At 40.5% G+C, this 14,750-nt stretch overlaps 1 protein-coding gene across 2 annotated transcripts in view; it reads right to left on the bottom strand.

The window, feature by feature from the left end:
- Positions 1–4,752, bottom strand: part of DNAJC25 (DnaJ heat shock protein family (Hsp40) member C25) — a 61,300-nt gene extending 56,548 nt beyond the window's left edge. The window contains exon 1 of one of the 2 annotated variants that reach the window (XM_069239985.1): positions 4,370–4,752. In XM_069239985.1, the coding sequence (XP_069096086.1) occupies positions 4,370–4,648 (279 nt within the window). In that variant the 5' untranslated portion in view covers positions 4,649–4,752. The remainder of the gene's footprint in view (positions 1–4,369) is intronic. The other variant, XM_069239996.1, reaches the window with a different exon arrangement.
- Between the last annotated feature and the right edge of the window lie 9,998 nt (positions 4,753–14,750).

Here is a 14,750-nt window from a genome sequence, read left to right as displayed (position 1 = left end):
TAGATATTCCCATGTGACTGTCATGTGCTTGACTAATAAGTAAACTTCTTACACTAGATGGTGGAATCAACCTCATCCCTCTAAGTAATAAATCTCGATCAACACTTAACTGATCTCTTACATTCCAAAACTCTCTGCACTCTACACTGCCTTGATTTTTCCTCTCCCAACCAGAACAAATTAACTTGAGTACTTCTTGTAAAACTTTGTCAGACTTGGTATCTTCACGCCACTTATCTTCAGGAATCATTTCAAGATCCAGCACACAAACACTATCAAATTGCTCAAAATCTTCTACATCTTCAAAATCTGACTTTTTAGGAGATACCAATCTTGATAACACATCCGCAGAGTAATTATCAGTCCCAGGAACATACTCAACTTGAAAATCATACTCTTGCAGAGCTATGATCCATTTGGTAATTCTGCTTGAGATAGCATCAACACCTTTGGACTTAAAAATCTCAACCAATGGTTTGTGATCCGTTTTTACAACAAAAGATCTTCCCCACAAAAACTTTTTTAATTTCTTTACTGCCCAATAAACCGCAAGAGCCTCTCTCTCAATAACAGAGTAGTTTGTCTCAGTATCTTCCAGACTCCTGGAGATTAATGCTATGGTATTCTCTGCACTGCAACATCCTTGTTGCAGAACCGCACCCAACCCTTTACCACTGGCATCAGTTGTCAGTATGGATTGCAGTTTAGGATTAAAATTCTTCAGTTTGGGAGCGTTACACAGACAATTTTTTAACTTAATGAATTCTTTCTCACACTCCTCATCCCACAGAAATTATTTACCTTTCTTTAATAACTGTCTCATGTTGAAGCATGAACTTGCAAAATTCTGAATAAACTTATTATAATACTCAGCCATCCCCAAAAATCTCATCAATTCTTCCTTAGAGTTAGGAGAAGCCAAACTCAATCGTGTCAACAAGATCTTTCTTTGGAAATAAACCACCACCAGTTATAGTATGTCCAAGATAGTCAATGTTTCCCACTGCAAATTTGCATTTTTCCACCTAAATGGTTAAACCATATTCAGAAATTTTCATTAACACTCTCCTGAGGATTTCATCATGGGCACTACTGTTCCCCCCATAAATCAGAATGTCATCCTGATATACACACACACCATCGATTCCTTTTAAAATGCGTTCCATTGCCCTTTGAAAAACAGACGCAGCCGAGATTAAACCGAAAGGCAATCGAATAAATCTGAACGTACCAAAAGGTGTGACAAAAGCCGTTAAATCTCTTGAAGATTCATCTAAGATGATCTGATGATAAGCTGAAGTTAAATCAATTGTAGAGAAAACCTTAGCACCAGAAACCATAGTTAATAACTCAGAAATGTTGGGAAGAGGATATCTGTCCACCATTATACATCTATTAAGCTTGCGAAGATCCACACAAAGCCTAATTTTACCATTAGGTTTTTTAGCCACCACTATGGAGGACAACCAGTTAGTTCCCTCCACCTCTTCAATTATCCCTTGATCTTCTAATTTTTTGAGCTCTGATTGTAACTCATCCCTAACCGCAAAAGGAACATTCCGCACTTTACTACAACAAGGTATAGCATCAGGAAGCAACTTAATTCTATGAGAATATCCCTTCATGCAACCTATTCTGTCACTGAAAACATTCGGAAATTCTTTACACAAGTTCTCAGTGAGATCAGTCGTAGAAATTGTATCCACATCACCCATATCCCTTATTTGTTTCACTATAATAGGAGGCGAACTATTGGGATCAAGCATCACACCAAGATCTTTCTGATGCCACCAACTTATGATGCTATCCCCCTTTTTTGAAACATAGACTTTTCCAGAGGTGAATCGTTGATCATACTCTATCAACCCAACAAAATAACCATGTAAATCAATGGGCTCACCACCATAACCACAAGGTTTGATATCAGGTTTCGAAAGATTAACGTTACCCTTCAACTCATTTTGATAAAACTTATTAGACACAATGGAAATTTTCGCCCCTGAGTCAAAAAGTACTTTAGTTCTTTTACCCTCTACAGTAATATAATCAAGAGGGCCAGACAACTTGTTCCCAACTTGAAGTATGATTTGACCACAGGCAAGATCAGATTCAGCCTTACAGACATCAGAATCATTATCCACCACTCTCACATGTTTTGTTCTTTTCAGATTACACACCACCGAAAAGTGACCCTTCTTTTTGCAAAACAAACAAAAATTATTAAGAGCTGGACAAAGCTTACTATTAGCAAGATGTCCCACTCTTCTACACCTAAAACATTTCTTGCTAGCAATACTGGAGGATAATTCTTTATCAAAAGGTTTGATTATTTTGGGTTTAGTATCACCAACTACATGAACCTCTTTGGTATCACAGTGTTTCACAGCATCAACACACTTAAGAGAATGTTCAATTCTTTTAGCTAAAGAAATGACTTGATCAATCTGAGGATCATCTAAAAGCCATAGTTCACTCCGTACTTTTTCAACATTACATCCCAACATGAATTGGTCACGAATTCTCTCATCTATTGCGGACCCAAATTTACATGATGAAGCTAAACGTCTCAAATCAGTGATATAATTTTCAATAGATTCACCCTCCAATTGAAATCGCTTCCCAAAATAATACCTCTCAAGAATTGTGCTAACCTTAGGAAGATAATGCACATCTAGCTTTCTAATACATATTTCATACTCATTCAAATTGATCGCTTCACTGTCAGGAAGATCAGGAAGATGGTCAAAAACCTCCTGACCCTCTGTTCCTAAACAATGAAGAAGTAAAGCAGTCGTCCTCTCATTACTCAATGAAGTACCACACACCCTGGAGTATCTCTCGAAGACTTTCTTCCATTTAGCCCACTTAATTGGGGGTTCACCAGGAGTGGAAAGAAAGAAAGGAGGAGAGGAAACATTCTGCATATTTGTAGAAAGAGTAAATAAAAATAATTAATAATGTATCTAATCTATACCGTAACAGATATACCCATAAATATATTTAACTTATATAAAAGCTAAACTTAGTAAAACAAAACATAAGAGCTGAAATAACTTCTTAATAAAACTTAAAATGCTAAGACTAAAATGGTTTCCCAATAATATGTGAACAAGCGTTTTTAGTTGCAGATGAATCACTGAAAAGCGTCTTTTGGTTGCCAAGAGAACACAAAGGTGCGGCACTACAATGCGGTGCGGTCTGAAAGATTAGGAGCAACACGCAAAATGTGCCTTCACAAACACACCAAAGTCGATGGACGAAAGTCAATTGGACGAAGACAGCCGGCAGAACTCTTCAGGTTTCGAGCGGCACGATGACGTCTGGATGATTAGAAATACGCCGGGTTGACAGTGTGTGCGCGTTGCTAGGATAGGAGACAGCACACGCAATCCTTAACAAAATGCCGGGTTGACGGTGTGTGCGCGTTGCTAGGAAACAGCACGCGCAGTCCTTGATAAAATGTGTTTCAATAAACACACAAAAGTCCACGAAGAAATTAAACTCCCGACCTCTTTGGACGATGACAGCCAGAAGAACTCCTCTCGTTTCCACCTCCCGATCGTTAGTATGAGTTGATTTCAGTCTTGAACGGTTCTCGAAGCAAGCAGACGAACCGAAGCGCCGCCAAACATCGAAAGGAGTTGGGATGTCAACACGCAGAGTTGACCACCTTCGTCGCCAGTGTAATAAGGTATAAGGGACTCAGAAGATGTACGGTGATAATCTCTTTATTCTTCTTTTTCCGAAATCCAGGTTTCCATCAGTAAAATCCCAACCTCCTCTCCTGACACAACCGTCACTCTCCCATTTCCACGCGCCCCGCATTCTCGAACCTCTTGAGGTTCTAATTCTCCCTCCAATACAACAGGGTGCTTTAGTTATATGCAGGGCTACTGGAATTACATGGCAAAAACAGATTAAATTATAAAGGCAGGGTTGACCAATTTATGTGGCAAGAAAAGTCCAGTTATAAATGTAAAATGCCAATAGCTTTAACTGGAGCAAATGCGAGACCTATTGAATTGCAAATACGGGTTTTAGTCTCTTGCCACCCTCCTGCCAAGTGACCTGATTGAATGATCACTGCCACCCTCGTTTATTAGTTAACAGCGGTGGAATCTGTGAAATCAAACGTATCCTAGTATATCTCAGTGCCCAAGATGCTGCTTTCAAACCCAGAAGTGGTTAAAGTTTCACTCATTGGATGGACAGAATTCATTTTACATCAGTGTTTGCAAACTATCGATCCTGATGGTACTTGACCGATATCTCATTCACGACTTGTCCTCTGACAAATTCCTAAACATTTCCCTGCAATCAGATGCAACAGAATGATGTTAAGGTCCTTTGGACGGAAGACATAGCTCACCTTCAATGTCTCGTAAGCGGTAGCTACCAGCAGAAACTTCTCGTGCGCGGTCTGGTCGGTATCTCCGGGCTGGCGGCGGTATCGGTCTGGGTGGTAAAGTCGTGCCAGGTGGCGGTAAGCACGAGCGATCTCCTGCTTACTGGCCGAGCGCCCCACATCCAGAACCTCGTAGCAGTCGCGTGCCCCACAGTAGAGACCCTCGAGAAGACCGCGCGCCGGTCCCACCGCTGCCAAAAGCAGCACTAGGACAGCGAGCGGTCCGCCGGCTCCCGCCACCATGTCCAGCCAGCGGGCCGATTGAGTTGCTGGAGCTGGAATGCAAGGGACGGGAGCCCGGCGCGTCAGCGTTCAAAGAAGGTGAGAGGCGTAGAAAAAGATTAATAGACATAGAAGGGAGACTGTAGCCACCGTTTAAAGTGCGGGCCCTGAGTCGTAAGAACACGCTACGTCAATTCGATCGCCATGTTGAAACCTCTGCAGTTCTCATTTAACAGAATAGAGATAAGCGGCTTTCATTGCTGGTTTCGATTGTTTGAAACAATATAGATAATTAGGTACACTTTGAAAAACTTTTAAAATGTTTATTAAGTAGAGCTGTACTGTAGTAAACTGTTATAAACATTTAGACAATTTCAGGATTTTTTTTATTGAAAACAATTTTGCTAGCAAGGACTTAAATATGTTCATGAAAGGCATCTCATAACATGGGAGGATCCAGCTATGTTTTTCGACGTCTCAACTCATTCTATAAAAAAAAGTCACATGGGAAGTGGCCGAGGTAGCCCTTCCATGTTCAAGTCCTAGGGTTCTATCCGAGCAGAATATCCATGGAGACCAAACTATTGTTCGGGCAGCTTCTGTTTCTACTCTATACCCTTCTTCTAGGTGCGACTTAGCCTTCTGGTCTAGGTCGCCACGTATAGGTGTACCGTTTCTTTGAAAGCGAAAACCCACTTGACGTTCTAGTCACAAAGTAGTTTTGCTTAAAATAAACAGACATTCGTAATAACTTTCATTTTAAAGGAAAATATGTCTTCTTGAATATTACCGAATTAACAAAATTGTTGTTTTATTTTCATCCCACACTAATTATTTCGCTTGACATTGCGTCAAAGACATTTTCGTGCCCAGGACACTTTTTGTCATCACAACAGTTTTTTATTCACGCTGTTCCTTAAATTGTTCTTGTATTTAGGCATGTCAATAGTCATGTAAACATGGCGAACACTTGCCAGACTGCATTCAATTGTCGTGGCTAGTCCTTCCGTTTCTGTTTATTATTTTTACAGTTTTATTCAAGGCAAACACGAACTGAAGGTTTTTGAGGACTTTACATGAGCACAAGTTATGTTACACAAGGATACCTTAATTTTTTAAAAGGTACAGGGTGATTAAGTAGTTTGTGTAGATTCATCAACGCTGAGACTCGAAGCTGAGCACCAAAGCCTCTTTACGTTGATAACCTGTATCTAGTCGAATTGTTAACGCGTCCTTCTATGTTAATTCAGGACTCGTTTTAGGCCGATGAATCTTTGGACCCAGTGGTGAGACACGTAAGACGAGGTAACTGATCAATATATCAAACAATATATCAATAATATTGTCAACATATATCACCACAATATATTTCACTTTAGACATTAGTTAAACCTTCCGTGCAACCATGACCTTTCAGTCATGAATAACCACACCTTATTGAAGTTTTGTGAATTTTATTCCCTATTGATTACAATCTAATAGTAAATGTATTAATCTCAAAACCAAGAAGCAAAAGAGCATAGTCACAATGTGGTAATAATGCAAAGATTACAAACATAAGATAGTAATATGAAGATAAACAAATCTAAACGTGTGAAACCTCATATATGTTTAGTTCAGCATAGCACCACGTCAGTCACGTCAGTTACGTTAGTCAAGATGAAATGCCTCATCTAACCACAATTAGCATCAGCATGTTGGACTTCATGCAAAACAATTTAGAACATCAATTTGGAAAACATCTGACTAAGGTCTCTAATAAAAAATACACAGCAGTTGGTACCTAGAAAGAAAAGGCAAACAAATGAATTTTCATTAGCAACAGCATAATTACCCTCCTCGGAATAGGTCAGCATACAGGATCAGTCTTCGTCTTCAGGACATCAGTTAGATCGCCGACAGTCTATCTAGTCTAAGGGCAGGGGACACTTCCCTCATAAGGAGGAAAATGCAATGGGGCGACTAAGGGTGAGGATGGTTTTATTAAGTCTCAAGTCACCAAACAAAGTGACAGAGTTTCTGGATGCAATCGATATCATTCCCTACCTAGCGCTCTCGAGTCTCTTGTGTCACGGGTTTTTATCCCTTTTCCATAATACATTCCCCCAAAATTCTATTGGATAGTCACTACACCCCACTATCTGTAACCTATTAAATTATACATTAAGTAATGCATTTGTCATTTTACGATAAATTACAACTTTTTGATTGGTCTTCATAATTGACGTTTTTCGTAGGTAGAACATCCGGGGTTACTTCATTTTCTGGCACGTTCTTTGGGCCAAGAGTTCTCTTTTCTGTGGTTCAGTGTCCTTGAAAGTGTCCATATTTTGTTGCAAAGCGTACAATTTTATACTAAAGCAACTAGCATGCGGATGAGAATATAACGGTCAATGATACAATAAGCAGAGAAAAGAACAAATAATGGGTCATGGCCTTTTGCAAGTCAGCACACTGGAGAAACAGAAAAAATATGCTTTAATATGAGAGCTACACAGCTAGTTTTCGACTCACGCTAACTTAAGGCTTATGGATTCTAATAAATGCAATCATCGTACGTTTTAACATATTCAATGAATCTTAATACAAGCAATTCTTTCTTACAGTCAACATTAGTTTATGCATGTGATAATTCTCCACGTTTAAAATACGTTTCAATGAATAATATTATTAATGCAGCGTTGTTAATATAAGCATTTCACATCTAAAAAAATAGGTAATGTTTAAACTACTCTCTCTCAGTCCCTCCTCTGATGACGCTCGTCATCACACAATCTTTCTCTTTGATCTTAATTTTTCACCTTGCGCATAATACGCATTTCAACATCTTGCCCTTTATGTGAGCTTTCCCATATTTCATTGAACATTTTCTCTCTTTCACTTTCTTCATTTCGTCGGGTTCTTTTAGTCCAATTTCTTTTTACTTTGTCATTGATTTTACATGCCCCCCATAATCCTAATAGACAAATCAAAACAATTAATAGACCCATCATAATTTTTGCAAGTACCCCATTCCAAATGTTGGTAAACCAGCTTCCCACTCGGGCAATTCCTTTCCCAAATTTCTCCCAAACACCAGGTTCTTTCAGATCCTTCAAGTCTGTACTATCTCTGGTAAGGTTAGTAAGCATGCTTCTAATTTTCTTACTGTTATCTGGTATGAATGAGCAACAATGACGCTCATTAAGAATTTTGCAGACACCTCCACTCTTTGCTAAAAGAATGTTTAAAGCAAGCCGATTTTGAAGAGTCAGAGCTCTTTCTGCAGCAAGTTCAGTATCCATCAGGAGTATGGCTCCTGTAAAATTTGTCAGCATGTTATCCACAATAGTAGACAACTTTTGAATTTTCATAGAATTCAAGATAACCCCCACTGATGGGATTATGGCTCCAAATATATCACCAATGACAGCCTCCACTGATTCTCGTTTTTGTCTAGGATGTTGTAATTCAGACGTTTTAGGTATTTGTTTTAAGTCATCAATCTGGTATATCTTTGGGAATACTATTCCCAAATAACATGTCCCATACCATCCCTTAGGGAGACGGTAATATGCATTTAGCCCACAAATATAATAGATTCCAGGGATCGCTGGATCTTGTCCATTTAACATAAAGGTCCATTTACTCTGAAACAAAAACACATGCCTACATTCACTCGTACCCACAAACAAATTGTCTTGATCAGATTTTGGTCTATATATACAGAGCCTACCTACATGTAATGCATCTATAGCTAGTTTGCCTTGTGTTTTGATTGCAGTGTAAGCATAGTCATTTGCATAAGTACGTTTTCTAGTCCTCTTTCTAACCTTTCTTTCAGTGCTTTGCATCTATCATCTGTGTGATCTAAAAAGCTTTTCTCTACAGGAGACAATAAGCAAGTCAAATTGTTGCGATGTGCATAAGCAGTTCCAAATGTAAGTGTTGGCTCAAAGAATCCTCTAACTATTTTTATATCATGCTCTTTAGCTAATTTATATAGGAATTCAATCACAGGCACAAAAGAAAACACAACATCCAAGTTTGAATAAAAGTATTGCACATACTCTTGATTATAGAATCTTGTTAATAGCAAGCTGCAACTAATTCCATAAGTAAGAGGGAGGCTATGATAAGTAACTCCCTCCTGCACAGATGAAGGAATTTTAGTACATACATAACAATCTTTCGCATCCATAGTTTCCACACACTCATTTAATAAGCGATAGAAGACATTAGTAGAAAGTTCCCCTTTTGCATTAGTTCCCTCATGCATATGTCTTGCATCTTGCTCAAATCTCTCCCACGGTGATAGTTTAGTAGTGGTAGTTTCAAGTTTCAAAGTTGCATTAATAGTTTCTTTCTCTCTCCATGGCATTCCCACAATCACTCCCACAATCATTACTGCACATACGACACCTATTGTAAGACCTAACCAACCACACACCTTACTTCCTTTGCTACTGTAAGCCATGTTTGTATAGAATCAGAATAGCAGATCAACAATCAACTTAAGGAAAAAAAAAAAAACTCTTTGCGTATATTACAGCGTCTTCACTCACTCCAGGACCCTTTTCGTCAATTCAGGTTAGCAGCTTGTCGTAATCAGGTTTCTTTAAAGTCAAATCCGGTTTTAATGTCACTTCCAGTAGTTTCTAAAGTCTCTTTTTTCCTTTTAGCTTTCACAAATTCAATTTTAACCGAGTTTCCCTTTGAATGTCTCCAGGTACCGTAGTATTGGCCTGGTACTTCTCGATCAAAACAGAATGCTAAGAATTCTTGTTGCCATTCAGAGGTTGTAGCATATGCCCATTCAGGACCTGTATATCTTCTGTTTGCTAATCTTTTTTTCCTTTTAGCCTTCGTTCACCTTGTTGTTCTCCTTCACTCAGATCATCTGCTTGTGAAGTATCACTTTCTTCTATTATTGTGTCATTAGATACCTCTCTTATTTTAGGATGTGACTTGTCTGGCCAATTATCGCCTCTATGTGTCTTGGTTCGATGTTTTCCTTAAGGACGTTGGACAGCACCCTCCTCTTGTGATATGGTGTTTTCTCTTGACGGACCTGCAACTGGTTCAGGAGACTCTGACACGTTTCGATTTGTATCTACAGTTTCTCCTTCTCTTTCGCCTTCTGGTTCTATGTTGAGTTCGGACTCTAACCTGTACTCGTCTACTTCTGGGAGAACCTCTCCTTGGCTTAGTTCTCCTGCTGCCTCGACTGAGATAGGCACTCTGTCACCTCTCTCGAACTCATTGACAGTTTGAGGGACAAGGCTGTTCTCAGTGGGCTCTCCAGTAGTCTCAGTTCCTTCTTGACTGATCTCTGACTCTGAGACTTCTCTTCCTGAAGTTGCTGTACCGGAAACTTCAAGTTCCTCTTCAACAGGACACGTTACCCTTTTCGTGTGACTGGCATGTATCCAGTTGGGAACCCCGGCACACTTCACAGCAGTGGTGGTCGTCAATATTACTTGATACGGCCCCTTCCAACGCGGCTCAAGACACAATTTTCTCACGTGCTTCTTTACAACCACCCAATCTCCAGCTTGCAGAGAGTGACCTGGTTCGCCAATTGGTGGCAACGTGTTAGCTTCCACCTGGTGAGAGAAAGAGTGAATCACGTCAGCCAAGCCTTTGCAGTAATCCAACACCATATCATCTGTAATATTCACTAGTGCATTTGCAGGTACCGCTGGTAATCTCATTGCTCTTCCCATGAGGATTTCATGGGGGGACAGTCCTGTTTTCTTATCTGGGGTGTTTCTCATAGACATCAGTACTAGAGGTAAGGCATCTGGCCATTTCATGTTTGTTGCTGCACACATTTTTGCTATTCTTGATTTTAAGGTACCATTCATCTGTTCAACTAGTCCTGATGCTTCAGGGCGATAGCTACAATGCAGCTTTTGTTCAATGTTGAGTGCAGCACACAAAAGTTTAATCACCTCATTGTCGAAGTGTCTCCCCCTATCTGATTCTATAGAAACCGGAAACCCGAATCTTGGTATCAGTTCTCTGAGTAGTAGTTTTGCAACTGTAAGACTGTCATTCCTACGTGTGGGATATGCCTCAATCCAATGACTGAAAACACACACAATCACCAACACGTACTTCAATCCTCCACAAACAGGCATTTCGATAAAATCCATTTGCATTTTGTTGAATGGACCTCCAGCTCTCCCAATGTGGCTCAAAGTTACCACAGTTCCTTTTCCAGCATTCATCTGTTGACAGATGACGCATCTGTGGCAAGTGATTTCTGCGGCATGTCTGAATTTTGGATTGAACCAATCAATCTTAAAGGATCTGATCATGGCATCACTCCCCAGATGTGCCTGCCCATGGTATAACCGGGCAAACTGTGACAAAAGACTATTTGGCAGAACCAATTTTCCCTCTTCTGAAACCCATAAATCATCTGCTCTTTGTACACATTGCATTCTCTGCCAGGAACGTTTTTCTTCTTTGCTAGCACGACCTTGTAATGTTTTCAGTTCGTCTAAGGTATCAACCACTCGTAATGTTAGACTTAAACCCGTGTTGTTTTCAGGTTGTGGTAACAATTCCCACTGCTCTTTAAACGATATACAGTTTAATGCCCAAAATCTTGCGACTTGGTCTGCATAACTGTTTCCCATAGACACAAAATCTTGTGATCTGGTGTGAGCACTGCACTTCACCATGGCAATTTCAAGAGGTAACTGAATCGCATATAACAAATCTCTTATTTGTTCACCGTTTTTCACAGGAGAACCAGAGGAGGTCATGAAACCCCTCTGTGACCAGAGTTGGCCAAAATCATGCACAATTCCAAATCCATATCAGGTGTCAGTATAGCTAGTGACTTTCAAATTTACAGCTGCGTGGCATGCCTTTGTAAGAGCTATTAATTCTGCCACTTGTGCAGAAAACACTTTCTCGAGCCAGGAGGCTTCGACAATGCCAGTTATGGTACATACTGCGTAACCGGCTCTCAATGTTCCTGCTGAATCTCTTAGACAGGACCCATCAACAAACATAATGCAATCGTTTTCTTTTAACTGGGTATCCTGTATGTCTGGGCGAGGTTTCGTACAAAGTTCAGTCACCTCGAGACAATCATGCTCAAATTCTTCCCCATCTTTGATTTCAGTATTTTCATTGGGAAGTAGGGTTGCCGGGTTCAGCACAGTGCATCTCTTTAGTGTGACATTTGGTGACCCCAGTATAATCGTCTCATATCTAGTGAGTCGTGCATTTGTCATGTGTTGTGTCTTAGTTCGTGTCAACAGAATTTCAACTGAATGTGGGACCATTACTGTCAGAGGGTATCCCATGACTATGCCTTCACATTGTGAAAGGCTTTGACCAACTGCTGCAACTGCCCGCAAACAACCCGGTAAGGCTGCTGCGACAGGGTCCAAGGTAGCTGAAAAATATGCTACAGGGCGATTTGCATCTCCGTGGACCTGTGTTAAAACAGACAAAGAACAAGCATCACGTTCATGACAGAACAACAGAAAAGGTTTCTCATAGTCAGGCATTCCTAATGCTGGTGCCCTGCACATGCATTCCTTTAATTCTACAAATGATTCAAGCTCCTCTTTTGTCAAAGTTATTGTGTATGGCTCATCCTTGACTTCTTTTCCTGTCAATTTTATTAAAGGCTTTGAGATGATCGAGAAGTTGGGTATCCACTGGCGACAGTAGCCCACCATTCTCAAAAACATCCTGACGTCTCTTTTTGTTGTTGGGGGATTCATCTGCAAAACAGCTGTTATTCTTTCCTTTTATATTCTTCGAGACCCTTTCTCAATCAAATGTCCCAAGTATTTCACTTCTTTTTGACAGTATTGTAACTTTCTGGGTGACACCTTGTGTCCATTCTTTCCCAGATGATTCAATAATGCAATGGTATCATACTTACGACTGTCTCTGGTTTTGGATGCAATCAGCAAATCATCAATGTACTGCATAAGAGTCGAATTAAAAGGCAGCACAAGAGGTTCCAAATCCTTTTTCAATATCTGATTGAAGATGGATGGTGACTCAGAAAACCCTTGAGGAATTCTACACCAACTGTACACCTTATCCAAGAATTTTAAACTGAACAAAAATTGGCTGTCTTCATGAAGAGGTATTGAAAAGAATGCTTGTGATAGATCTACCACAGTAAACCATTCAGCATCACAAGGAACCTGGAACATTATTACTGCTGGGTTAGGTACCACAGGGCAGCATTTTATCACAATTTTGTTTATTTTTCTCAAATCCTGCACAATTCGAACTTTTCCACAGGGCTTCTTTAAACCCATTATGGGAGAGTTACACGGACTGCTCAAAACTTCTTTCAGGACTCCCTGTCTGAGAAAATCTGCAATTATTTGTGACACCTCAATGAGGACATCCTGGATCATGTGGTATTGTGGCACTTGTGGGAACACTGCATTCGGCTTTATCTGAACCTTGACTGGTTCTACTCCTTTTATCAACCCTACTTTCCCAGTCAAATTCCACACTTTCTCTGTTACGGTCCCTTGTAGATCAACAGGTAGGTCGATCAAAGTATGCATTGGGAATAAAGTAATCAAAGGGTAGTCTTCATTTGTTTCTGCTTCTTCCTCTACAATTTGACTCTCGTCTCCCTCATCGTCACTGTTTGTCTGTACTTCTATTCCATCGTTGGAACAGGTAATCAAACATTTTGTCTTACACAGTAAGTCCCTTCCTAGTAAGGATACTGGACTTGAATCGCATACAACAAATCTATGCAGGCCTTGGAAGTTGCCAATTTCAACCTGCACCGGATCAGTAATCGGATTAGTCAGGTACTGGTTTGCCACACCAACCACTCGTATAGTACGCCCTGAGAGAGGTAATCTCGGGACTTCTGCACTTCGAACTGTAGAGTGTGTAGCTCCTGTGTCAACCAAAAGTGAAACTTTATAGCCCATTACTTTTCCCTCTACATATGGGCCTCTCTGATCCACCTCTAAAGATGCTGCAAGCCTGCACTCTTCACTGTCTGAGCTGTCATCTGACCAATCCTCATTCATGTCATTTTCACCTCGTAATGGGAATTGTTGCACAGTGTTATTTTGATTGGTTACCTGGCCTGTGACCTGCTGAGGAAGCATCACCTGTTGCTGTCCCATCGGAGCCATTGGTAATTGCATTTGCTGTCTAGGCACCATAGGAATCTGCTGCTGTACTGGTTGCATTTGTACTGACTGAAAACGCGGCATTTGCATCTGCTGCATGGGCTGTGCCCCTTGCATTTGTACCAAATTATTCTGAAAATTTGGGTTTTGATGTCTCACTTTTGGACCTCGTGGATTTTGTAATGTACCAACATTAATGCTCTGCTGAACTGCACCATCCTGCACCATATTTCGACAATCCCGTTTCCAATGCCCCACGCCCCAGCATGCGTGACATGGTGACATCTTTTTCACTCCTTGACCGTCATTTTGAATAACAACATTATTCATGTCCGAACCACGGTTCACAAACCCTCGACCTCTACCTCTCGGGTGTGCCTGAAACACACCATTTATTTGTGGTTGTTGCTGTATCATTTGCTGAACTCCATTTCCCTGTATTTCAGCTTGTGCAGCCCTTATCTGCATCACCATCACTTTCTCCTTCAACTTTTTCTGCTTCAATTCAATCTCATCACTACAGTATTTCGCATACTGCAACACCTCATCAATCGGTTTAGCTTGCCAACAAATCAAATGGTTCTTAATCATCTGGTTAACCTCTGGTCTCAGCCCTTCAACGAATCTAAACACAAGGTGATTCATGTCCTTCGGTTCGATAGTCTCAGTACCACTGTAATGTTTGAACACTTTCAATAATCTCTCGTAATAAGCATGTATTGACTCCTTAACCTCTTGGGAGGTCCGGTCGATTTTCTGCCAATCGGTCACCTTCGGCGACACCTTTTGTTTCAAGAACTCAATTACTTTATGATAATATTTCATCACCTCTTCTGAAGGTGCTCCAGTCACCTTATCTCTTGCCGGCTCCTTCGTGGGCCAATCTACCCCTCTCTTGCACTCGAGCCACAAATCAGGCGGAACAATGATCTCAAATAAAGTATTCAAGTCTTCCCAGAGACACTTTGCAAGCTTCACGAACCTGTCCGTTTGTT

This window comes from Pleurodeles waltl, chromosome 1_2, assembly GCF_031143425.1.
Source record: "Pleurodeles waltl isolate 20211129_DDA chromosome 1_2, aPleWal1.hap1.20221129, whole genome shotgun sequence".
NCBI lineage: Eukaryota > Metazoa > Chordata > Amphibia > Caudata > Salamandridae > Pleurodeles > Pleurodeles waltl.
Note: the sequence above shows the minus strand (reverse complement) of the source record. Positions and strands in the feature narration are given on the sequence as shown.